Here is a 27,009-nt window from a genome sequence, read left to right as displayed (position 1 = left end):
CCCCCTATGTAATATTTACCATGGCAAGGTGAGAGAACTGGGTTTAAACCAGCTGCTTTTTAGTAGCACCCCCTGCACAGTGTTATGAACTGAGAAGTCAGATGCTCACAAAGGTACTTTGGACCTACTGAAACACTGTCATTTGAGTGATTACATCTGTTCAAGATGCACGAAAACTGGCATTGCTGAGATGCCAGATTTGCCTCTCTCTCACTCTTTTCTCCCCAATCTGTGTGAGTTTGCACCCCTCTAGTTTCATTATATTTTAGTTTTAAATCAAATGTCATGACTCAATGTGAACTTTAATTTTTGTTTGCTTTTCATCAAAGCCACATGAAATTTTTGAAATTCCTAGTGTGTTAGGGAGATCAATCTTTAGTTGAAAAGCACTGGAAAAATGGGAAAGTTGAGCTGGAACTCAAGAAAAATTCCTTTAAGAACTCTATAGAATGATATTGAGCATAGTGAGGGAACACTGCTTCTGTCCAGGAAGGCCATCAAATCAGTTCTCATCTGCATGGGACAAAACTAAGGTAAAAGTAGTATTCTGCTTTTGTAATACCAACAAAAGCGTATATCTGCAAAAGGTTTCAAATAGATCTGTGAAACTTTCTCAGGATGGATTTCAAACATTTTTTTTCCAATGAGTGCATATTTAAAAAATTCTTTTGTGATTTTTGGGATAAAATGAAAGGGGACTAATTTTTGTTATTAGATCTCAGACCAATCGTAAGACTCCCAGGGTCCTAAAAATAAAACAATTAATTACAGGCCCTTGGCATTCATTGATCCCAAAATGTCTAAAACCACAAGAGGTAAGCTTCCTACATGAGGGGTGCAAAGTCATTTGGAAACTACATCTTCTATATTTTCATATAACCTCAAGAAAAGAAGTTTTAGTTCTAGTGACATCAGGGGAAGTTTGATATAACATCCACTAATGTAATGGGTTTACCCCTTAGCCCAGAGGCTGGGTTATTTCACGTCAGTGTTGTGCATTCTAGGATACTACTTTTGGGAAGATTTTAGGGCAAACAAATTTTTTCACATCTTAAATCTTCTTAGGATGAATCTACTTTAAGCATTTTATCCTTTTGATCTGCAATGATATTAGACATTTGAGTGCTCTTTACATATTTGCATACATTCTATGCAACACACATGCAAGAAAGGCTATTTTAGTCTACTAGAGTTAGACACAGACATGTTTCAGTGACATGATATCACTCCAGTTAACTTTTTTTTCTTAATGCAGCAACATGGTGCAGATATCTGATAATCTTGGAAGCAGTTTGTAAGATTAATGATGCTGGGCAGAAAAAATATTAAGCAATGTTCTAAACTATCTTCTAGGGCAAAATGTCTTCTTCTGTATATATCACACTCATATCAGAGTTGAAGTACATCATTTTTCAATATTTCAAAACTTTTTCAGAAGAAATAATGCAAAATATAGTAAATATTAGTGATGGGCGAACCTTCAAGTGTTACAATACCCAGGTAAACACCACAAAGTTCAGGTGTTTCTTGAGCACAAATTTGACCCTCCTGCATCTGGAACAATAAATTGACCATAAGAATAACTGCATTTTTTCATGCTATTTTGAATTTCCAACCCAAAGGAACTCCTAAAGTTCAAGGAAGGAAGGAAGGAAGGAAGGAAGGAAAGGAAAGACGGAGGGAAGGAAGGAAGGAAGGAAGGAAGGAAGGAAGGAAGGAAGGAAGGAAGGAAGGAAGGAAGGAAGGAAGGAAGGAAGGAAGGAAGGAAGGAAGGAAGGAAGGAAGGAAGGAAGGAGGGAAGGAAGGAAGGAGGGAAGGAAGGAAGGAGGGAGAAAGAAATTACTCTAACTCTTCAACCTTTGACAAAAGGTTCCCTGTCAGATTAGAGAGAGCTGGGAATGTTTTTTCCACCAAGTAGATTCGCCCAACTCTAACTAAAACATGCTTTTGTAACGAAGTAATGCCTGAGATAGAATGACAGTGAATTACATTTATTGTAAGCACCACCCATTCAAAAGGATCCCAAAGCGCTTTACAAGCATTAGAAAGAAGAACCACTTCACTTCCCAGTGAAGCACAATCACCTCTGAGGTGAAATGTGGTGACTGACAGTGCAGAACAACACACTTTATTTTAGTTGAGGAAATGGAGAATGTTGTAGCCAATTGAAACTATGGGGTGGGTGAGTGGTGGTGGGAAATGTTGTGTAAGCAGAACAGTTACATAAATTGATATTTGGCCAGGTGCTTGGAGTTGAGATGACCACACTATAAAAAAGTGCCATGGGATCTTTAATGACCATAACCGGTCAAGACCTGAATTGTAAGTCTCTGAGGATAAAAACATTAGAAAACAATGAAAGATACCTTTGTTGAATACATTTCTGGACAATGATATGTGCCAATTATTCTTCTGTCCTGTAAGTTAATAAAATCAAGACCAGTTTCCTTAGAGATAAGGCAGCTATTATCTTTCATTTAAAATTAAAGCACTGTAGGGTAATAGTAGGACAAGTAATTAAAATATATAGGGACCTCTAAGCCAACAATTAGCATAGGTACATTCTGGCTTCAGAGGTGCTATTACTGCCTTGCTCTGCTCCTCAAGGTAACATAATGTGATGTAAATGTATTTTTTCCAACTGGTCATTTGACCAAGGAAGATATGATGATATGAAAACAATTATTAAAATTATTCTGGGGGGAAAGTAAGTGTAAAAGTGGTTTCAAAAGGAGGTGGAAGAAGGTTAAAAAGATCTCTTGGTGCTGAAGGATTGTTCAACCATAGAACTAGACCCTTTATGGTGAACAGGAGAGTTCAAACTTAATGGAGAAATTCCCAGGGACAAGAAAGGAAGGGAGGATGAAGATGAAGAAAAAGCAGCAGCAATACTATGGAAATAAAAGATGAAAGCAGAAGTGGAGGAGAAATGACCAGAGCTCAGCAACCATGCAAGACACTGGGGTTTTTATAAATCAGTCTTAAATGTGAATGACAAAATATATGATGCAAATGATATTCATTTATAGGTCCAGGTCAAATGGAAGAAAAGCTGACTCTGGAGCCTTGAAAGAGGCCATGACTTTTTTTGATGGTCTCAAACAAAGGGAGTACAGAGGAAAGCATAGAACTGTTACCATTATATATTCTTCCTGATAGCTAGAAACTCCAAAATGATGGCTTTCTTGAGGAATTCCTCTTACACTAATACATTAGCAACTGTAAAATACAAGGATATTACAACTCCCACACACATTCATTAGGAATCCTCCAAGGATGACCAGACATCTGAAATTATTAACTTTCAGTAAATCAGCTCCTTGGCGATTATGCTTTGCTGTTGTGCCAAACACAGTTTTATAATATGAGAGAAATTTATATTGATGAATGAAAATATATAACACTGACACTTCTCCTTTCTCACACACTGTTCATTTTCACCTGTAACCTTCAACTACAGACAGGAACTGATGGCTCATTTTATGGTAGAATGGCTGAGAAACTGTGTATAAAGTAGTAGGGATGGAATTTCTGATAGAAAAACGCTTTGAAACAAAACAGTTGTAAATTGAAAAGAAGTATATTTTTGTTAAGTAGAACTGCCATTAGAAAAAACCAAAAATCCGGTGAGCTAAACCATGAAATCTAAACTGGAAGTATTCAGTCTATTACAAAGGTTAAAACCTGAAATTTAGGATTTATATGTCCTGTGAGCTGACATTATCAAGAAATGAAGATAGAAATAAAGATCCCTTTCTTAATGAAGACTTACATGACATGCCTAGATATATAATTTAATTTCTTATAGATAAAGACCTTACTATCTGTAGCATAGTTTCCCACCTCTTGAAAGCTGAGGTTTGCTTGGAAAACCAGTAACATCCCATTCCTGACTAGTCACAGTAGCTCTAGCAAGATCAGGTGAAAATATGATGTGCACTTTACACGTAATAGGGATTTTCCACCTCATCAGCAAGGTTTGACTTATTGAGTGGGAACCACTGGGCTCTAGGGATTGCCCTGACTACACAGGAAGTGTGTGGCTGGTAGATAGCTCTGTGTAAGCTGCTGCTGGGTTCACTCTGGAACACAGTGGATTTTTCAATGGGCGCCTGCCTAAAGCTATACCAGTATTTTTTACATGATAAGCCAGTCTGCTAAGATAAAGCTATAGAAATTTATAAGACACAAATGCCCAATATTTCAAAATGTCCATATGTGAAACATTGTCTTTAACAATGCAACAAACACTGCATTTCCATTGTCTGTACAAAACTCAATTTACTGTCACTATTGCAGTTACTGTTTATGGAATGAGGCTAGCTGCATTGTTATACACATAAGATTTGGGTCAGGCTGTAAAGAATGCAGTTAGAGGACAGTAAAATTGGGTAGACTTATAATTTCAGGTTGCTTCATTTGGTTTCAGGTCAGAAAATTCAGAGAAACTCTGCAAATTACAGAAGGATTTTCTTCAGGTTCTTGAACTTTTTAAAGACTAAAAATCTAAGCACACCCTGCGCCCCCCAAGAAAACTGTGAGAGTTAAAAAACAAAAAAAAGGATGCGGAAAAAATACAAGTTCTGAACATGGAGCTTTAACATTGCTTTAATACTTGTAAATCAATTTCTAGACATCCAGTTTTACCTTCTGATAGATGTGATTTCTTGATTATTATCATTAGTAGCACATCAATAACTTAGTTGCAAGTATTGTAGGATTCTTGAGAAATGGTTGAAAATTTAGCTTCCTCTTGGTATCCATTACTTAAACAAGGGATTCTGTATTTAAGGCACTGAAGAATGAGTGCCCAGATAAAATGTGAGAGGCTAAAGCATCTTTGGTTTGATGGCATTTGAATAAAACCCATGAAATATGAACTTGTTCAAACTGCTGCACAGAATCCAATAAACTTGAAGTTTATATCAACATCTTCTCAAGTACAATTTTCTGCAACAGTTTTTTTACTACTGAGACATTTAGGAGGAAGCAAAGGCAGGTGATCTGGAACAGAAGACTTCTGGGGTAGCAATTAACAACAGTTTAAATCCTACTGTTTCACAAAACCGAAGGTGTTAGACAGTCCAGATTCCTACTAATAGTGCTCTGATTAAGTTGTTATTTCTTTGTTAAAATATCATCCCATTTATAAGCATAGAATTAATTTTCTTGAAGGTAATATAAATGAAGAATACATCGGCAAGAACCTGGATCTTAAAAGCTGCTCTCTTCCATCTGTGATAAATAAAATCAAATTTTTATCAAGCCTTCATGACAATCATGTCTTCCAATTGTGGTGTCTTACAAAATAAAATTTAGCAGATATATCTAGCACCAAAAATCTACTAAGAAACAGAGAAAAATTGGTTATATAAGAAAGTGTCATGAAAGATAAAAAATGCATCGAACACACGATTATCACCACAACTGGCAATATTTCTAGGGTATAACTTGGATATAGTTATTGTTTTGAAATATGAACTAGGCAGTAAAAATAAGTTTGTTAAGTTGCTCCTCTAGAACAGCTTCTGTAAAATATACTGAAGATGTTATTTTTCTTGTTTCAAGCCAAATATAATGTGGAAAGATCTATACAACACATCCTTGTCATGAGAGTGGGTGGAATGAATGGCAGTCTACCAGTTTCATCCATCTGACCATGATATAATCACTTGTCAACAGATTTAGGCTTGTGATTTTGGGGAAGATATAATTCTTAGGCCCAGCCCAAAGACTAACATGTTCAGAGACAGCATGAGGTCCAAGGATAAAACTCTGGAGAGAAACTGCAACTAATTCAACAACAACAACAAAACTAAAAGAAAATTCCTGAGATTTTTCTATGGGAAAAATCACTGAGAAGATTTTGTTACAAAGAAAAGAAAGATTAATTTCTAACATTTTATAACAAATTTCCAAATTAAAAAAGATCTGGAAAAATATTTCATATGATCATGTTTGCTGCTGATTTAGAAGCCTGAAACAGAGAGAGTTCCACAGCTATAGATACTGCAAGGTTCGGAGGACTTGTCCTGACAATAATAAAATGAGAAGTCTTCTGCTTTAAAATTATGAAAAACAAACAAACAAAAAAGCTGACTTAATTAAAATGCTCCTGCATGATTTACTTGTACACTGATAGCCTGCTTTTTGGGGAGAGTCCAACATTTTGCCACTCATTTAAAAATGAGTGACAAGAATGAAGAAACTTTCTTGCCAAGACGTGGTTAGTAATTTCAAATTTGTTTCTAAGTAAATTTCTGTGTATGCAAAATATGTATCAATATTATGTAACATTACAAAATTTATATTATACTTAATTGTTTCTGTGTATGCATTAATTCTAGGGAAAATAACTAGATTATAGTTTTCTTCATGATGTGGGGGCTTTTTGTGTCTGTATGTTTCAATCAAACTTGGGTTCAGTTAGTTAAACATATTATAGTTTGAATACTTACAAAATACATGGATAGACAGTGGTCAAAAAAAAGCCCTTACATGAAAAGAATCATATTGATTTAGGCTCTGTGACCTTTATTGTTGCATTCTTCAGGCCATCCACAAGTGTTAAGTTTCTGACAACCACATTACCAGAATGTGGAGCTTGTTTTGAGAACATGAGAGAGGACAGGTATGTATATCTTTTTGCACACAGCTATAAGATACACTAAGTTCAGGGAGAAGTCTTGACAATTGTTTACACTGGGAAGAAAACAAAATGCAAGTCTCTAACACTTCTAAAAAGAGGAATAGAGACATAAGAATAAAAAAAGACAGAATTCCACATTCTAGTACAACCTTTTATCACTACAGAAGTACCATTAAAACTAGTTTCTAAGGAGTAAAAAAGATATATTAATATATAAACATATATTTCTCCCTATATACACATATTTGAGTTTAGGCATAATCCTACCGACCTCCTAATGTTTTCCTAAGTTACACGAAACTAACTCCTGGTGTCTATCTTTCTCCATACACAGAATTCTGGGAAAGAACTGGAACCCAAAAGAATTTGTAACTAAGTGAATTTACCAAGAAATGTAGGTCTTCATAGGCCAGCTTGACTGTTTCACTAAATTTAACATATGCATAAGCAATACAAACCCTAACGTCCTTTAAAAAAAAAAAAGAAAAAAAGCAAGTATTCAATTTCCGCATGTCTAAATGGATGCCTCTAAATGCATCTAAATGGATAGAGTCTTTAGAATGTGTCCTCATATAAATAAAGAGGTTGACAAACAGTTGCTGTAACAACATTATAAGGATATTTTTACCACTTAGTGACATCCAAGTATACATAATCCAGTGATCTCAAAATTCATAAGCACAACTAGGTTACCTTCTCTAGCATATACTACTTGCAGTTACAACCTATGTTTTGGATAGAAATTTTCCAGCTCTTGGCCACTGAATTAAACCTTGACAAACTCTTTAGACCTGATGTGTTTCAGGAAATCAATTCACCAAATTCCCTAGCCAGACACACCTTCTGGACTGCAGCTACATACATTTCTTCTACTTCACTGTACATAATTTGTCTTTTTTTGTGTCTTATTTCTTCACAACTTGATATAATGACCTAAAATACACCAAGGGATTTTTTTATGAACCAAAAATTTTGTTCTGCTCAGGGTCACAGGCTGTAGATGCAGTACAAAAGCAAAGGGGATAATGTGCTTTAAACAAGTGCACAGGCACTGGTCTTACATTAATTAAATATGGCATTCAAAGGAGCGCAGCTGGAGAAAAAAAGCCTCATGCAGTTGACTTGACCTTTATTCAGATGTCATGTGGAATACCAGCATGGATTGTGGAAAAAATCACCTTCTGACTGCTTCTGCAGACTTCTGTGAGCTAAAACTGGAACTTGCTCAAATTTCACTCCTATCCAAACTCTGGTTTGATAAAACACAGAGGCTGGCCAAGCACCCTGTGCATTGCTCACTGTTTCATATTAAAGTTATTCCTTGAGAATGCATGAATTTAAATTTAGGAGAAAGGCTAAGCTTTTATTATCCATGCCTACTTTATTACATGTCCTTCAATAAACTGCTGTGTAAGGAATACCTTCTGACCCTGGATCAACAATCAGTCCTTGTGCAGCTTTACCTGTACTGCAAACAAAAGGAAAACTCTCCTTGGAGAGAAAGAAAGAGGATGAATTCTTTCACTGATATCTGGACAGTGGCAGCATTAGCTCCAGCAGTATAGAGCAGTGAGGATTTGAGATTTGAGACTGAAATTATAAGAGCTTCCTATTGCCTTAGTGTTTTAATACCCTGTTCAGTTTATTAACTGAGTCTGTGCACATAACCAGTTTAAAAATCCTCTTTTTACCAAAAATGTTTCATACTAGAAGTACCTCTGGTCCATAGGGTATAAAGTGCCATTCTATGTAGTAGGTACTGACTGGTTTTAGGTACCTTTGCAATAGTTTCTTCTCCCTGAAGATGCATTATATGATTTCTTCAGATAGAAATGAACAATTGCTATGAACTGAAAAGGCCAGCAGCAAGCCAGTGGTAAATCAGTGGGGAAATAAAGGCATTAGCCAAGCCTAATTGTTTTGGAGCATTGCATTGGAGCAAAGTCTATTATCTTGGGCCTACAGCCCTGCTAATGCATCTTCACACCACAGCCTGAAAATTGAGGAGAGTGATCTTGCCTGTTTGCAGTGCACTGAAAGCCATCACAAGCTGGCCTGCAAAAGGCCACAGGTACAGATCAGTGCATTCGCTTTGGGTCAGGTTAACACATTCCTTCATCTAATTCACCCCTCCTTTTCTAGAGACATATATGGATATGACAGAGAAAAAAAAATGCACAGGCTCTTCTAGTTATTCTCTAGTAAAGTGGTAAAAAGAAGTTTGGAAGCTGTCCTGGGAAATGTCAGGTAGCACACCAGCACCTGCGCTGACTGTGCCATTTCCAAGTGTGCTGTTGTAACAGAGGGCATTTCTGGCACAATGGAATAGAAAGTTCTCAGTCTCCCTGTTCCAAGAGCACCCATACATTAGACAGTGAATCTGAAAATGGGCATCTGGGGAAGTAGGATGCTGTGGGAGCTCCATTTCCCTGCTAGATTACACAACAGCCAGTCCATCCTCAACCTACCAGTTGCGTAGTTGAAATAATTAGGTAATCACTTGTGAAACAGGTAATTAATTGCATGTTCTTATTTGTCTCAAAGCTCTGATAATGCAATGGAGTTCCCTTAGAGTGAAATATCTGAGGAAAACTATTAAACTTATTCAGATAAACTTGGTCAGACTCCTTTCCTTGGTCAAAAAGCTGTAGGAAAAAAATCAGCAGCTGATACAACTTGAAGGGGAAGGAAGTTACCAAGTGCATCTGAGGGCAGGTTAAGCTTCTATTTGTTGGTGCCTTGCCATCTCACCTCCTTTAGCAACCCTGTGCTAATCTAGATATAACAACAGTGGGCCAGGAGGGCAATGAATTGCAAAGATACCTGTATTTGTTTAAACTTTCTTAGTTCCGTAAGCCCTTCATTAACTTTTTGCGAACACTTCTATTGTATTCAAATCTATTAATATGTGTTTAAACTCATTATCATATTGACATTCCATGTTCTTGGTACCCTAATTTTGGATTGAAAAGTGCCATTAGTCTGACAACTTCCCTTGTTCATGATTTGCACTTTGAGCAGTAATGCATTGTCCCTTTCAGGTGTGCTGACTGAATACCTTATGTAATACAAAGGGCACTGAGTAAAGGATTACTCATGATTTTAAAAATACACTCGTTATATTTTTAGAAAGTGTTTGTATTCAGAAAAGAAACCTTATCTAAACAAGCAGAGGTTAACAATGTCACTTCACATTTATTTAAAGCAAGTGACTGAATAAATCTGTATAAATAGTTTTATGAAGTGTTGCATAATACACTGACATTTCCCCCCCTCTTTTCCAGAGGAAAATTTCTGTATTACTGCTCACAATAACAGATTATGATTGCAAAATTAAAAGTAGTTTTACTTATGTGACTTATGTTATCATGTACTTCAGGTATATCGCCCGTGCAATTGCAGCCTTCTCTGTGCTTTAAGCTAGGCTGAAAACATGTAGAATTTAACAAGTATTGCAACTGCATCCAATCTAAAACCAAACTTAAATGTATTTTACATTATGCAAAACATAACACTGCTTTTCTGTGAAGTGGCAAATCAAATTATTTGAAAGAACATAGCTAACAAATTCTATATAAGAAATGTTACATTGCAATAATTAACTCTTATAAACCTAGATGATTTAACTATAAAGAAAAAAAATTAAATAATTTAGAAATAACTTAAACACCACCTGAATGACATACAGGTAAGAATTAAAAAGACTAGAAATGGAGAAAGGTGCACCAAATCATTATATGGTAATGTCTCTGTAAGGTTTGATATCTGAGTTAAAAAAAGGAAGTATCACATCTTGTTTTTAGGTAATATCCTCATAAGGAAATGATAGTGATATTGAAAAAAAGACTGACCAGGTGCTCCTTAAAGAGACAGATCTGTAGCTCTTCCTTTAATGAGAGTCTTCATGTAGGAAGTGCTCCTAATACTCACAGTGAGTATCATCCCTGCTGCCTGACTCACTTCAGCCTCTGATGCTGTGGAAGAGGATGGCACAGAGCTGCTTTTCCGTGGGAATTACCTCTTGTCAAACACACAGAGGGCAAGATGCAAGAAGCACTTCTTTACAGAGGAAGAAGAGTCAGCCTTTCATTTAGCATAGCCTTAAAGTGACAGTCCTGGTTTTACCACTGTAACAGAGGTTTTCTGATCTATCCAGAGTAACAGATACAGATTTAATCGATATTGAAAAGCATTGTCACCCTACTTACGCCTCCAGAGTTGTCAATTAATGTACATATTCATCTGGATCAAATGAGTCAGATGACCAACTGTAGAAAAAACAGCTATAGAATCCAAAAGACGTAACAGCAGCACGTGCAGCTGGTTGACAGGAAATTTAGTAACACAGGAATACATATGGAAAATATAGAACTTGGGAGGCGATCAGACTGCAAATGTCTAGAAGATATATCAGACTCATCACAGTGGTCAGCACAAGCAAGCCCATCTAAACCAGAATTCCAAGATGGAAACATCCAAGGTAAAATTATTAGAAACAACAAATTAGGAGTAAATTTAAAAATTAATCAAAAATAACTTGGCTCCTGGATTCTGGAAAAAATTTAAGAGGAATAAATCAGTTCTGAGAGAGCACCAAGAAACTCATTATCTGAGCTCTGATAACAGAAATGAAGCTTATTAAAATGGCTGGTGGTCTGCATAAGAAATCATTTGCTCAGGCTCTACACTGAAATTGTGATTGGGTGAATCATCTTCTTGAAGACAAAGCCAGACCTCATAGAGGAGAAAACCTGGAGCATTATATGACAGTAGCTTGTTTCCCTCTCCTAGCCCCCTTCTATCCCAGAAGGAAACAAACAAAAAAAATTACAATCAAAAGAAAATACAGGGTCATAGAGGCTTCTAGACAAAATCCTTCTAGACCATTTGTATGTAACTACTGAATGAACAGATATGATATATGGACTTCAGTAAAGTCTTTGGTACCTTATCTTAAAACCGATGACATGTCCCAGATGCATGTACAATTACCCACAGGAAGACAGGTGAATGATATTGGGAAGCCAGAAGCTGGAATTTGGCCCTGTATTTTAATGTATCTGTTAATCATCTTGAAGAAACACAGACAATATTAGCATGAAAATTCATGAAATGCAGAAGACCAAAAGGACGCTAATGACAATCAACATTCTTACCTAAAATACAAAAGTTCACAGAATAAAAAGACATAACAATGGCCATATATACCATACTTTATGACACACTAAGTCCTCAGGCAGGTGTAGGACACTCCCAGGGTACCTATCCTTATGTACACTTGCAGTACTATACCAATCAGAACAGAAGAGACTAAGAAACTTGAGACTACCAAGGCAAGAAAGGCATTTCAAGACATAAGATGATAAACTTGAAGAGAAGTGAGGAAATTACATGATTGCTATCTCAAATAAATGAAGGATGTCTAGAGCAAGAAGAAAGCCAGTCATTTACCTACAAGCAAGAATATGATTGTTTACAGGAAGAACAACTAGTCTTGACAAGGCAAAAGATGATGAGTTAGACTAAAGGAAGAAACTGCTAAATGCAGCTCGAGAAGTTTCAAGAGTAGAATGATGATACTCACAGCCATTTTAACCTGAACTTACTGCAAAAGGAATCAAGCAAGTCCAATATGATTTAACAAGTCTGTGGCAATGTATCTGCTGGTAACTGAGTCTGAATCTTCCTTGAGGTTTTTGTTCTTTAAATTTCTGCATGATTTTATTACTCGGGTTTCAGTATCCAAGAAGCAAATCAAGATATAGGCCCAATTCCTTTTCTACCTTTCCATTACCCCAAACAGGATCAACAGTCTTTGAAAATGGAGTATAGGAAGTTGCAATCTTATGCGATGATTCACAGTAGATATATGGAAGAATTTTTTTTAAATGAGCATGATGAAACAGTGGAAGAGGTTTCCCAGAGAGGTGGTGGATGCCCCATCTCTGGAACCATTCAAGGTCACATTGGATGGTGCCCTGAGCAACCTGATCTAGTTGAAATGACCCTGCTCATTGAAATGGAGTTGGAGTAGGTGACCTTTAAAGGTCCCTTCCAACTCAAACTATTCCATGATTTAAAAAAAAAGACAGAACAAACCCCAAACTACCATATTTTGCATATGATATGAGTATGATATGAAATTTCAAGAAAAATTTGGCCACAGTTTCATCTGGAATAGCCCTGGGGAAGCTCTGCAGCCAGCCTGATGGAGTTCACTCAAATGGAAAAAATAGGACATTCTCCTCCTGAGTCACCAAATCTCCAAGAGATTGCAATGGATTCAGCAGATACCGCAGTCATAGAAAAACAGCTTTCATTGCGCTTCCATAGTGTGTTGTAAGCTCTCTAGTATCTTCTGAATAACACCAAGGAAAAATAGAAAGACTACCACTGACCATGTCCACACTGGAATCTCTCCGTGAAAGAGAATTCAACAGCATAAAGGGAGTATGAATTAACTTCTCCTTTGATTTTGCAAGCAGTTGTGGATGAGGGTACTGATCAGCACTTCTCCTCTAACCACCTTCTCTTGATTGAAAGTTGTATGAAATTGTTACCAAAGAAGAGTGTTGGAATTGCAAGAAATCCATTACAGATTTTCTGGTCTATAAAGTATAACCAAAGATGCTGCACTATAAACAGCAGTTCCAATAACTATTTATCCAACTGTTTTACAGTGTCAATGCCGAATGCAGTAACAGAAGTTGTTTTGTGTAGAAGTTTTCATCCTCATGTTTTGAGGTTTATTCCTCATGGCATTAGTCTTCTCTCATATAGTATCTGATTCTGATGAATTCATAACACTGCACATAGTGATTCAAGAGGAACCTTGTAATATCACAAAAGAAAACTCATACCTTGTAAAATCAGTCCTTCACTATTGGATCCTAATTAAAGATGGAGTGTTTGTGTGGTCCCACTTCTAAAATATGTTGGTTTTTTATGAAAAACTGCTTCTGAGCTAAATTCAGCAGTTCAGACCCATTTTTGATTCTTATAAATGAAACTAATTATGTAATATTTGTCTCACTTTAATAGATAAAATATTCAGGTCCATTAAACATGCATCTTTTTTCTTGCTGCTGATCAAACAGCAAGAACAGCTGTCAGCTCCCTTCCTTCTCCCCAGAGCAGTCTCTGCAGGGTAGGACAAGTTCTCTTATCCTCTCCCATTTGATTCCCTGTCTATTGCTTAAAGGATTGCAAACCTGATGATTAGATCAGAGTGGATCTGGATACCAGAGTGGAACTGCCATAGACTGTTAACCATGCTGGCCTAGTATATTGGGTAAAAGGCTCAGTATAAAAAACCATACAAATAATGTAAAACTGTTCCTTGTAAATTTCTGCAACATTTGTTGCAAGTTATTGAAATTTACTCTGCCTAGCCGATTGGATTAGCAAAGCAGTTAGTGCTTTCAAATTCTCCTCATGGTCAGCAATTTGCCACTGGACTTAGGCTATTCTGTTACACAGCTGAAAGATCTATGGTATGAACAAGAATATTGAAAACACCACAAGTGAAACAAAGTGTACAAAAACATACCTCAGCTAGTGGTGGCACTCTGATACCTATGCATCTTAAATTTCCATTGATGTTAGAAGAAAGATTTCAGGTAAATGCAGGTCTAGTCTTATGAAATTACTTACAGGGTAGTTTATAGCATTTTTTAAAGTGAAATTCAATTTTAAAAAAGAGAAAAAAACTTGACAAATTAAATAAAACCTCACAGCTTTTTTTTTCATTGCTGAAAAATCACCAATAGAAACAAAACCATGTTACAGTGTCTTCATGAACTTTACAATGGTAAAAGATGATACATTGTAATATAACATCAAAATTAATCTCATCATTATGAGTATGCCTTCAATCATTAAAATATGTTTCTCTCCAGTCAAAAAGAAAAAAATAAACCAATGAATGGATGAGATCTGAGCCATGGCAATATAACTCTCCATCTTAAAAGACTATAAATTATAATATATAAAACTATTTTATGCTATCAACATGTGACGGATTTTTGGATGAAAATGTTCTTCTGTCTGGAGGCCCACTATGTGTGTAGAAGTTCTAAACAAACATTAGGAATTTCACCACTAGAGCTGTGTGAAACTTAAGTTTCCAATTGAAAAATAATCCCTTGGTTTTTTCTAATTCAGATTTTTTTTTAAATTCTGACTTTGATTTTTTTTCCTTGGACTATCATGATGAATTACAATTCAAAGTGTTCCCGTGACAAAAAAAATCCCACAACACCCCTGCCCCTCCAAAAAACCCTCCAAACACTCAAAGATAATTCAACCTTATTTAACTTCCCAATTTTGCATGTGTGTGGAAGTTTATACATTTCACACTGAGTACATTTTTGCATTCAGCACAGATTTGCCACTGTATGAAATTCATCCCAAAATGGTCAAAGTGACAAATTACAAGTGCTTTATGATAAGTGCCCCATTTTCATTAAGCATAATGGATACTTTTTCCAGAAGTGTGCATCTTGGCAAATACCTTTTCTGCCTCAATTCTTCACCCCCAGGGGGCCACTTTTAGATTCAAAATTAAGTACACAGCACCTTGATGGCTTATTTCTGAGAAGTTCCTCATTTAGTCAATAGTATCCTATCCCATTATATATTGAAAATATGCAAACTTGTCAAGCTTTAAACACTTCTGTGGCAAATATTTCTTATCCAGCTCATCTGAAAGATTTATGAAAGCAGGTTAAATTTAGGTTTTAGTTCCAATGTTCCATACAGCTCTTACTAGAATATACAGCCATCATTTTGGATTCATTCCTTTGGAAACTGATTGTACATATTCAAGTCTAAATTCTGACTAAGAAAACATCTCCCAGTAAAGCTTCACTGACTGCATACTTTAGAAACAAGTCATTCAGCTTTCCAGGCTAGAGGGCATCATTCACTGCTGAGGTGGCTAAGTACACTGCTCTGCAGAGCTAAGACAAGGTCATCATAATTCTACTCCACTCGTTATCTACAAGAAATTACATTTTAAAGCACTGTCTGGCAGAAGTGAGAGTCTGCCTTCCGATGGAAATGCTAAAAATTTATCCCTATTCCAGTTTACCTTATTGACATCCATTCGCAACTTCTCATTGTTGGCACTGGCAGCTTTTTCTGCTGCTTTCTTTTGACGCTGAGGTCCCCTGCCGAAGAAGATGTAGTTGACTAATGCATACTCCAGCAGAGCCATGAAAACGAAGACAAAACATCCCATAAGGTACATATCAATGGCTTTCACATATGGAATTTTGGGAAGAGTCTCTCGAAGATGGGTGTTAATTGTTGTCATTGTGAGCACAGTTGTGATTCCTGGAAAAGAGAATTGACAAGTCTAGTGATTGAAATAATTTTAATTTTCTAGAATAATAATTCATACTATTCAAATGCTAGAGTTTAAAAATATGGGGTTTTTTCCCCTGGTGGATAAAAGGTATCTCTAACCTCTATCAGTATTCATAGTATCCTAGAAAGGCTTGGGTTGGAAGGGATCTTCAAAACCATCTAGTACCATGGGAAGGGAACCTTCCATTAGACCAGGTTGCTCATAACCCCATCCACCCTGGCCTTGAACATTTCCAGGGATGGGGCAGCCTCAACTCCAGGCAGCATGATCCACTATCTCACTACACTCACAGTGAAGAATTTCTTCCTAAAATCTAATCTAAATCCACATGCTGTCAGTTTAAAGGCATTCCCCTTTGTTCCAAATCCCTCTCCAGCACTCTTGGAGCCCTTTTAGGCTCTCAAAGGTGCTCTAAGGTCTCCCTGGAGCCTTCTCTGCTCCAGGCTGAACAATTCCCACTCCCTGTCTTCATAGAGAGAAGTGCTCCAGCCACACAATTATCTTTGTGACATTTCTCCAGCCTGTCAAGTTATCTCTGGATGTCATCTCTTCCCGCCAGCATGTGGACAGCTCCACACAGCTCGGTAACTTGCAGAGGATGCCCTCAATCCCACTATCCGTGTTGCTGACAGAGATATTTAGCAGCACCAATCCCAACACAGACCCCTGAGGACACTTGTCACTGGTCTCCACTTGGACATCAAACTGTTGACCACAACTGTTTAGGTGCAACCATCCAGCCAATTCCTTATCCACTGAGTTGTCCATCCAACAAATCCATGACTATTCAGTTTAGAGAGAAGGATCTCAGGCATAACAGTGTCAGATGCTTTGCACAAGCCTAGGTAGATGACATCTGTTGCTCTTCCCTCATTCCACCATTGTTGGGACCCTGTTATAGAAGGCCACAGATTTTGTCAGGTACAACTTGCCCTTGGTGAAGCCAGGTAGGCTCTCATCAATCACCTCTTTACTTTCCATATGCCTTAGCATAGTATCCAGGAGGATCTGCTTCATGACCTTGACAGGCACCAATGTGAGACTGACAGTTCTGTAGTTCCCCAAGTTTTCTTTTCTTCCCCCCATCTTGAAAAGGGGGGCTTTACTTCTACTTTTCCAGTCAGTAAAACTTCACCAGACTGCCACGGCTTCTCAAATATGATAGAGTTTTAGTCAGTTCATTTACCAGTTCCCTCAGGACCTGCGGTTGCATCTTATCAGGTCCCATGGACTTGTGCTTGGGATCCTCAGGTTCCTTAGATGGTCTTAAACAAGATCCCTAAAGCAGGTGGTTCTTCATTCTCCCAGTCCCAGCCTTTGCCTTCTGCAACTTGGGCAATGTGTCTGGAGCACTTGTCCATGAGAGCAAGGCATTAAAAAGGCATTCAGTACCTCAGTCTTCTCCAGATCCTGGGTATCCAGGCCTCCTGTTTCCTTTCAGAGAGGACTCTCATTTTCCCTTATCATCTTTTAGTACTGAGGTACCTATAGGAGCTTTTCTTGTTGCCTTTGATGTCCCTGGACAGATTTAGCTCTATCTCAGGGCGTTAGTTTACCTAACCTGATCCCTGGCTGTTCAGACACTTTTTGTGTATGTCTCACAGGCTACCTGACCTTGCTGCCACCCTCTGTAGGCTTCCTTTTTGTGTTTGAATTTTTTCAAACACAAAAAGGAACATCTTGTTCAGTCCTTATCTTGGACTTGGATTTTTTGCATAGCATAAAAACCATTACACCTCTAATAAATTGAGCTCAGTCAAACAAAGAGTAGTTGGATTCCATAAGCGTATTTTTAACCAGCTAAATTGCTACTTTCTGTAATGAGTCTCAGTTAAAAATTACAGGCTCCAGTCACTGTTATCTTACTTTCTTCCAGCATTTTCAGGATGTCTGCAGTCTCAAATTCTTAAGGCAAAATACTACACAGAAAGGTCTGGTAAAACTCAGGTGTATTCTGTAACATTAAAATGTCAAATTCTCAATGGCATATTTTATGGGGATTTACTTATTTTAGTTATACAAGTGCTGTACTGGCAGGAATCAGTCTGATTCAGACAAAATTTGCAGTAGATACAGATATTTATTTTTGTAACAGGCCCGTTATGATGAGGGGCACAGAATAAACAAGCACACATGGGACTAATGATGAGATATACCAATACTCTAGAGATTAATTAGGGAAACAGTTTTGCTTTTGGAATGTAAGGTAACAGTAAGGAAAAAAATAATCATAGACTCTTACAATCGTTTAGTTTGGAAAAGACCTTTCAGTGCATTGCATCCAACATTTAACCCAGCACTGCCAAGTCCACCACTAAACCATATCCCCGGGCACCACATCTACACATCTTTTAAATCCGTTCAGGGATGGTAATGCCACCACTTCCTGGAACAGCCTCTGCCAGGGCTGGACAACCTTTTTGGTGAAGAAATTTCCCTTAGGATCTAATCTAAAACTCCCCTGGCATAACTTGAGGCCATTTCCTCTCGTCCTTTCACTTGTGACTTGACAGAAGAGACCAACCCCCAGCTGGCTGCACCCTCCTTCCAGGGAGTTTTAGAGAGTGAGAAGGTCCCCCCTGAGCCTCCTTTTCTCCAGGCTGAGCCCCCCACAGCTCCCTCAGCTGCTCCTCATCAGACTTGTGCTCCAGACCCTTCCCCAGCTCTGTTGCCCTTCTCTGGACACACTCCAGCCCCTCAATGTCTGTCTTGAAGTGAGAAGCCTCACTTTTGAGATTTGAGGTGCAGCCTCCTCCCTCAACATAAGGACAAGAGAACTATACAACCCTAGTAAAACTTTATTTAACTCCTGAAACGAAAAGCAATTTATAATCCATAACACAGTGCTGAATGTGTGTTCTGGACTGCCAGGGGCAAAAGCAAACTAAGTGCATTCTTTTCAGAGAAAAAACAAGCAGCAAAAGAACAACAGAATATGTTGAGACAATTAGGCTAATTTTGGTTACAATGATTATGTAGTTAGCTGATTCAGACATGAAATCACTTTAATTTTTATTTAAATTCTGATGATTTAAATGCTGATTCAAATAATACAAAGCTTAACAAGCCAGACATTAAAAGATCTAACAGATATTTTTTTATTTTCAAATCATGCACTATCCACTAATTCAGAAGCTAGAAAAAGCATTCAGCTAATGCACACTGCATGAGATGTGTAAAAATGCCTACCTAAAGCAACTCTTGCAGCTGAAGCATCATAATTAATCCAGAAGGAAACCCAGGACAGGATAGTGATCAGAATGGAAGGCATGTAGGTCTGCAGAATGAAGTAACCAATGTTTCTCTTAAGTTTAAAGCTGAGAGACAGCCTTGGGTAAGCACCTAAAAGAGAATATTTGGTATGGCCATAATTTATTTGGATAATGCTTAAAAACATTTTTCTTTTCTGTCATTTTGGTTTTATTGTTTCATTCAACACAGAGTACACTCAGAGCTGAAAGATCCAGGATATTCAGCTGCAGAATTTCTACCAAGAATTGGTAATTACATAATCTTTTATGTTAAGGGTACAAGGATGCTCTAGGTGCATATCTGCTGGTAATCATAACATTCAACAACCAACAGCCAAAATACATGTCAGAGCAACAAAGCATAGAAATGCCTCTTCCCTGATAAACTGTCATATGCCAACTTTAGTGTAACCCTTATCCTAAACTTCACTCCAAGACAGGCAACACTTGTCTTTTGTCACGGGACACCAGAATAATTGTAGTGTATGAAACACCTGTTGATATGGGTGCCTAGAAATCATTCTTCAAGTCCCATTTCTGCTTGATTTTGAAGAATTTGGGATGTACAATCCTTCTATAGTTCCTTCAAAGATGATTTCTATCCATACCTGGAAAGTGAGTTTTGAAGATAATTTTTTTAACATACCTAATGGATTTCTCAAGTAGGTAGAAAACATCTAGAAACAGCACAATCCAACTCTTGCCTCTTTTGAACAATTTTATGTCACTGAAATACGTTAGTTATTTATTGTTTTGGTTTTTATTTCATGAAATCCAATCTGATTTTCTGGTCCTTCTCAGAAAGCATCTTTTCAGCCTTCAGAAAGTCATACACTTGCTAGAATAGGCTAAACTGAAAATCCCGGAACAAGCATTTTAAAGATTTTACATTGAAGACAAAATAATTAGCCTAATACATCCCCAACTTGGCAAAAGGAACATCTAAAAATAGGGAGATAAAGGTTCCTAAATTTCCTACATGCTGGGTTTTTACTTGTTGGGTTTATGGCACAGAGGTGTATAAGTGGCTTAATCCATTTTCATAGGAAAACAGAAAATGCAGCTCATTTGATGAGCCTTAACATGACAGATTACCATGCTGTCTTCATATGTTAATGAATGATGCCTTATACACTAGAGAAGCTGTAATAAAAACTGCTTTCCAAATTCACAGCTGCTGCTCTATTTTATTCCTGTTTCTAAAATTTTTGTTCCTCAGCTGCATACTAAGAATTAATCCAATTTTAGAGGTATTTAAAAGAAATCCCCTTTTAACTTCCCCTCCACAAACCTGTAGAGAAAACAACATTCTTGGTGATAAGCTTGTAGTCTACAATAGAGAACTGTGGCAGTTCGATCTTTGTCACTCCTGTGACTGCATTATCACCCCCACGCCAGTAAAATTCAATGTCATCTGTTGTATAGCCATCTATAAAAACAGGAATAAACAAGTGAGATACACATCTCTTCTGACATCATGGGGAACAGTTCATTAACTCAAGACATATAAAATATATTTCTAAAATTAAACTATTTATAAGCATACAGACACAGGTCATTCCAAATATAACTTCAAACGGCAATCCTAGGTGTATTTTAATATTTGTTTCATTTGTATTTTTTTAAAGATATAGTACATGAATGTATCAACAAAACAAACCTTTAAAACCAAATTAAGACTATGCACATCACATCTCTAGATAGCAACTATAGCAAATTCCTATAGTATGTTGGTTTAAGGTAACTTCTGATCCCAAGGCTGCATAAAACAGTATAAGTTTGCTGTAAGTTCTGTCCCTGAGCTGAAACAACAGCACTGGCAATGTTTAGTTTTTAGTTGTAAACACCAGCATAATTATTTTTCTAAAATGGCTTGAATGCAGTAAAAGACAGGTACATTCAGTGAGGTTTGTAAGAGGCCTTGTAAAAAGCAACTACCGCAGATGCAACAACACCCATCAGTGGCAAAAGAACACCCACAAGAAATCAACCAAAAAAAAATCCCAGCACCCAAAAAACCACCCCAGAATACAGAACATGTTCACACAGTCATAAAACATTTGCATGAAAAAGGAATCTGGGCTCCCAAATGGCAGCTGAGCCAAGTTGCAAGCTCCGGCGTTGGTGTACAGAAATGCTCATGAGACATCAGAAATAAATCTATTGCAAAATCAGGAAATAAGATATTCATTAATGTTTCATTACTCATTAATCTAAAGATTTTTGTTATCGAAAGTTGTAAATAAAATCAACTCAAACACAGAATAATGACTATGACATTTTTGCAAACTGAGATAATAAATACTGTATCTATAACCTTGATTTTAAGTTCTCATCCACAGACAAAGGACAAACTTGTATACTAAACACCATTTTAGAGTTCTTAAATACCACTGAATTTCAAGGAATAATGCAAAGAATTTATAAAACTGTTCCTGTGCATCATTAATTTTTGATAATCCAAGTAGAATCCAGGTGTACAGCATTAGCAGAAGGCAAGCAAGTTTGAAGACATGAACCAAATAATCTGCAAAAACACTGAAAAAACCATAAAAAAACCTATCTAATACACACAATTTTAAAAAGTATTTTGGTAGATACATTCCTATAGTATGTTGATAGCAATTCCAGAGTTTTGTATAAGTGACTCTTTTACTTTCCTGTCTGTCTTCAGAAAAGAGGCAGACAGTTTACTTATGTTTCCCTGCCTAGGAACACTTTATGTTTGTCAAGACTCTCTCTAGGCTTACAGAGAGACAAATAAAATAAAATATAAAATAAAATAAAGATGAATAATTATATTGGCTGATCTTGAGATGTAAAAGCAACTTACTGTACTCCATGTTATGAAAAATAGAAAAGAACATCCTTAGAGAGTTTAGAAAGAATTACTTTGTTGGGAGTACCTATGTGACATTGTCCAATTTTGCCAATATTCTGACATCTACCCTGCCCTAGAACGGCAAGTTCCAGATTCTAATACCATTTACTGAACTTGGTGGGATTAATCAAGGTAATTGAGGTAACTAAACTGTTAAACTTCACAGCTAATAAATCAATATTTTATTTTTATTTTATTTCTGAAAAAACAAATGCTAAAATAAGTTTCAGCAGGGAAAAACCCCACCTTTCTTTATAAGAGGAAAAATGTTTATAAAAAGCCCAAATGGCTTTTTATTGATTATATTTTTAAGAATATCTGTTAGAAGAACTTTTTTGTCCAACTGGCTATGAACAGTTTAGCCTTGAACTGTCTAATCACACCAGGGTTCACACAACAGAACTCCAGGATTTATATTCCAGCAGACTGCCAAATGGTTCAGCACTCCCTCTACCAGGAAGACGTGGTTCAGCTTCTCCCTGGATTCTCACAGGCTTAACACTAAGCAAACATTGACAACTACTTAGGAGAGAGGAATGCTTTGATACTCTCACCCAAAAGTTCAAACTGAAGATTCCAAACTCTGCAGCTCTGGGTGGCTTTGGGGAGAACTGAGCAGAATTCCCTGCTGCTTAAGGGACTTACATTGTGCAAATGCTAAGCTGAGACTGACCCAGAATGACAAGGCTTGTTAGTAGGTATCGATAAGTAGAATTTCAGGAAGTCTCTTTAAGCTTTCATTAAAATACTTCTCTCTCTCTTCAAAAAGGATAAATTATCCCATTCATTTCATAGCGTGGAGAAGGAGACAAAAGAATATTTCAGTCATCTGCACATGAATGGTCTTGTGTGCTGCTGAAGTACCCAGAGATAACTGGATATAAGTCAAATATCTGCAAAACATCTGCTAAAAGAGAGAACGGGCCTATTCATGTCTCTAGTTTTACAGTAAAGTTCAATTACCTGTGGCTGTAATAAACTCCTTCTGCAGGTATGTGGGATTCAAATCAACTCTACTTACAAGTAAAATTATTTAAAAATCAACCTAATTAAAGTAGTGATAAGCAGTCTAGAAAAAACAATCTGTGATTCCTGACAAGAAAAAAGAAGAATTAATAAAGCCAGTTCAATATTTCTAAATTATCAGACCACATGTTGGTAAAGTAGAAAGGAAAGCATACTAAACCCAAAAGTGTTCCAAATAATCTTCGCAAGAATATGAGTTTAGCACAGAACACTATTTGATTTAGACTGTAACACAACTGTTGGTTTACTACATATTAAATTGTAGCTCTGCTGCCAGCAGAGAGCATCTGATTGATTGCTTTTCCCTCAATCATTTATATATCATCATCAGCATGATTTACTTCATGTTCAGAAAGTTCAATTTCTCATTTCTGTCATGCATCACACACTGGCAGTCAACCAAATCAATACATTGTCCTGGTAATATGGCGGCAATCCTGAGAGAAGCAAAGCATTCTCAACGCCCATTAACAGGGACAGGGAGTTTATCATCGAGCATACATTGAGGAATGACATATGATGAAGCACTGTAGAGGAAAACCAAACAACTAGTAGGACATAAAATAAAAACCCCTTCACCCAGAAACTATAAAAGCACCAATTTTTTTCCAGCCTATTTAAGAGAAGTCAAAAATAGGAAATTCTTTAAATACAAACAACCTAAAATGAAAGCTGCAGCATTACCGACTGAAAATGAAAATATTTAGACGCAAGACAATTATCAGAAACACCATAAAATGGAATAAAAGAGGCAGATTTTTCTGAAAAACTCGGGATTTATCAGGATTCACTGCCTCAAAATGCTGCAGTTTGTACATGACAGTCGGGAAATATTTTACATCTACACATCTGCAGTGTGCACTGTGTAGGAATTCAAGTGGTCCACATTACTGATACTATGGCAGCACCTGGAGACTGAAGATAAGGCATCTGGTGATTTTTTGGAGGGAGGGGAAATGACAAAAACATGCAAAACAGTGAAAATGTGCCTAAAACAAAGGGAGGATTCTGAAGCCATGCCCTAACCTCTCTCTGCTCTGAACTTTCAGCAATTTGTGGGAGCTTGGGCAATGCATGTACACATCCTGCATCACCTCTGAGCTATGGAGAATCACTTCAGCATTGACAAGGAGACACAGGAGACAAAAGGATCCTGCTGGCAACTGTTTAAATCCTACCTCCAGCTGCTAAAGCTTATACAAATAAGTGTTCCTCTAGTTACATCCTCTATCTGTGATTCTGAGCATTGTTAGCATGGAATTATGATGAAGCACAGTTCAGCTACTTCAAAATTTTTGCTGAGCAGGTCTGGAGACTTGGTGAAAGCTGGAATCACACCACCCCTCTGATCACCTGAGGTATTTGTCTTTGGTCACCAACACAAAACATATGAGAACTCGGTTTACAGCGATTTTGGACTTAAATACTATTACAAAGCAACCATTTGCAAGAAGAACACCATATACCTGGTGGAGAATAATAAAGTTGCATTATACACATGGCATTTTTGCGGAAAAAAAATACCACATATGTACATTGCTATATACAAAAATCTATGGACTCATAGATAGGGAATGAGTAACAAGCTATTTAATTTCTTCTGCTGCTATCAAATGGATTTTCTTTGCCTAGCCACTCACAATATGGTAGCTTCCCAAAATAAAGTGGAGAGAACTCATGTATGATATCGATACCCAAATGAATGCTTTGATTACAAATATATAAAATATTCTTATCTAGCGATTGTAAGACATTAATTTATATAAATGCAGGTCATAGACTTTCAGACTAATTGAAGAACTTGACATCTACAGGCCCCGCAAACTTAGATGAATGCTACAAAGAAATATTAAATTAAGTGATTAATCCTGTTTGTATAAGACTGTATAATACCTTTAGTAGCAATATCTATGCATTTCATATATTTTTAAATATAGAACCATTACTCCCTCCTTTTTCAAGATTTTCTTCAGCAGTTTTGCATTTACACAGAGTAAACAGCAAAATTACTTATAAAATCATAAGCAACATGCAAAGCGTATTTTGGAATTCTGAAACCTTTCAGATCACTCAAACTTGTTTCACTGCATCACTTCAGCCTTTACTATCCATTTATTCATTCAAAAGCATAGTTAGAAAGAGCAAGTTAAAGTGTTTCTTTGAATTTGCAGGGATGTTTAAAGCTGAGGTGCTGAAACCAGGGGGGTGATACAAGGGTGAGTAGGAAAAACAGAGTTTATGTGCCAGAGCAATTGGAAAAAAGCATACCATACTTGTTTCTTTCTTCTCTTTCTCATCCCCTCCGAATTCTTTCTTCACAAAACATTAAAATTCTTACATTTCACTACAAAGGCTTTTTCTCCTAAGGCTCTGAGGATTTGGATACAAAGAGGATGTACAATTTTCTGACTGCAATGAAATTCAATTGATTTTTAGATTAAATTGGCAACACTTTCAAAAAACAATCATCTTCAAGTTGTACAAATTGCCTCTTACTGGGGAGTAGGGTGGGTCAAAGAAAGAGACAGAAATGTGATGCTGTAATAACTATATACAGCTATTAAAAAAAAGAAAATGTCTTTTGATGAACAAGTGAAATAACAAAATTGATTCCAGGCCTTAGAGTAGGATTTTTATGGTGTTAGCAGAACCAAGTTTAATTTTCATGTATGTACTTCAGGCAGATTCTTGCTTATAAGAAGCCTGGTAGCTTACAGAATAGGTATCCTCGTGGAACTCATTATTTTTTTTTCCCCCTAATGATTTCAGTGAAAATCATCAATACTTTGGAGCTCTTCCTGCAAAATGTTTTCATAAATATATTGCCACTGCTACAATATTTCTAGGAAAAGAAAGAGATCAGAAACAAATAGGGAGAACTGTATCCGTGCAATAATATTCAAAAACATTTTATCTCCTAGAACACAGCAATTTCTTGCAATCTTTCTGCTTCCATAAGTTCAGTTATTCCCACCAGTATGAATGATCTAAAAAGTTTGTCGATTCAACACTGTGGAGATCCTGCAAGCCTAAGAGCTCCTCACCCAGCAGAGACAAGAGTCTGTGGAGCAGAATGTGCCTGGTGAAAAGGAGGTCATGGTGCCTGACTGGCAAAGAGAGGGTGCCATGGCATCAGAACCAAGTTCATTCTGGGACTCCAGGGAAAACTGGGTACTCTCTGGGTAGTCTGGAGCACAGATCTTTCCCACATCCTGCACACAAGAACACTCTTCATCTTTTTTCTTCTGATTTTCATGATCCTTTTGTCCTGCAGACCAAGTGCTATGTTTATGCATTAAATATATCCCAGAACACAATAAAGTACAACACATCTGGCTCAGTTTTATTTGTTTAAATGGCTAAAGTCCAGGGATTTCCATCACTATGGAAATCACATATCTAATTTCTGTAGGCAAACAAATAACATTAGATAATCGTGCATGTTTTATACAGTACACAGAAACATGCCATCCCCTATTTCTGCCACCGTTCGTACTCCCTAACCCACTTACTTCACTTAGCAGACGACCTTTTCTGAGGATAAGGTTGACAGCATTATGTCAGCACATTGATTAAGTCTGGATCATCTTGACAGTTATTTCAGTGTAGCATGGTTGACATTAAGCAAATATGTGAGGAAAACATGGGTGGCAAGAGTTGTCAATACAAAGTTAGAGCTAAACATATTTCTCACTTCCACTACTAATAAAATTATGAAGAAAAAACCCCTTAATCTGTAAATTTAAAAAAACAGATTAGTATACATTACACTTCTGCAGTAAAGTTTATTATTTCCTTATTACACATACCACAGAAAAAAAGGAATTCCTGA

At 36.9% G+C, this 27,009-nt stretch overlaps 1 protein-coding gene across 5 annotated transcripts in view; it reads right to left on the bottom strand.

Annotated features, from left to right (window-relative positions):
• The window catches only part of GABRB2 (gamma-aminobutyric acid type A receptor subunit beta2), a 154,635-nt gene that overhangs the window by 7,409 nt on the left and 120,217 nt on the right, over window positions 1-27,009 (bottom strand). For 4 of the 5 annotated variants that reach the window (XM_042025438.1, XM_042025437.1, XM_042025436.1 and 1 more), the window contains 4 exons: window positions 20,562-20,699; window positions 19,209-19,361; window positions 15,741-15,985; window positions 2,367-2,417 (listed from right to left, as the gene is read on the bottom strand). In XM_042025438.1, the coding sequence (XP_041881372.1) occupies window positions 2,367-2,417; window positions 15,741-15,985; window positions 19,209-19,361; window positions 20,562-20,699 (587 nt within the window). The remainder of the gene's footprint in view (window positions 1-2,366; window positions 2,418-15,740; window positions 15,986-19,208; window positions 19,362-20,561; window positions 20,700-27,009) is intronic. The other variant, XM_042025439.1, reaches the window with a different exon arrangement.

This window comes from Corvus kubaryi, unplaced genomic scaffold (assembly GCF_017639235.1).
Source record: "Corvus kubaryi isolate FWS band 111438036 unplaced genomic scaffold, C.kubaryi_AGA036_p1.0 37270, whole genome shotgun sequence".
Lineage (NCBI taxonomy): Eukaryota > Metazoa > Chordata > Aves > Passeriformes > Corvidae > Corvus > Corvus kubaryi.
Note: the sequence above shows the minus strand (reverse complement) of the source record. Positions and strands in the feature narration are given on the sequence as shown.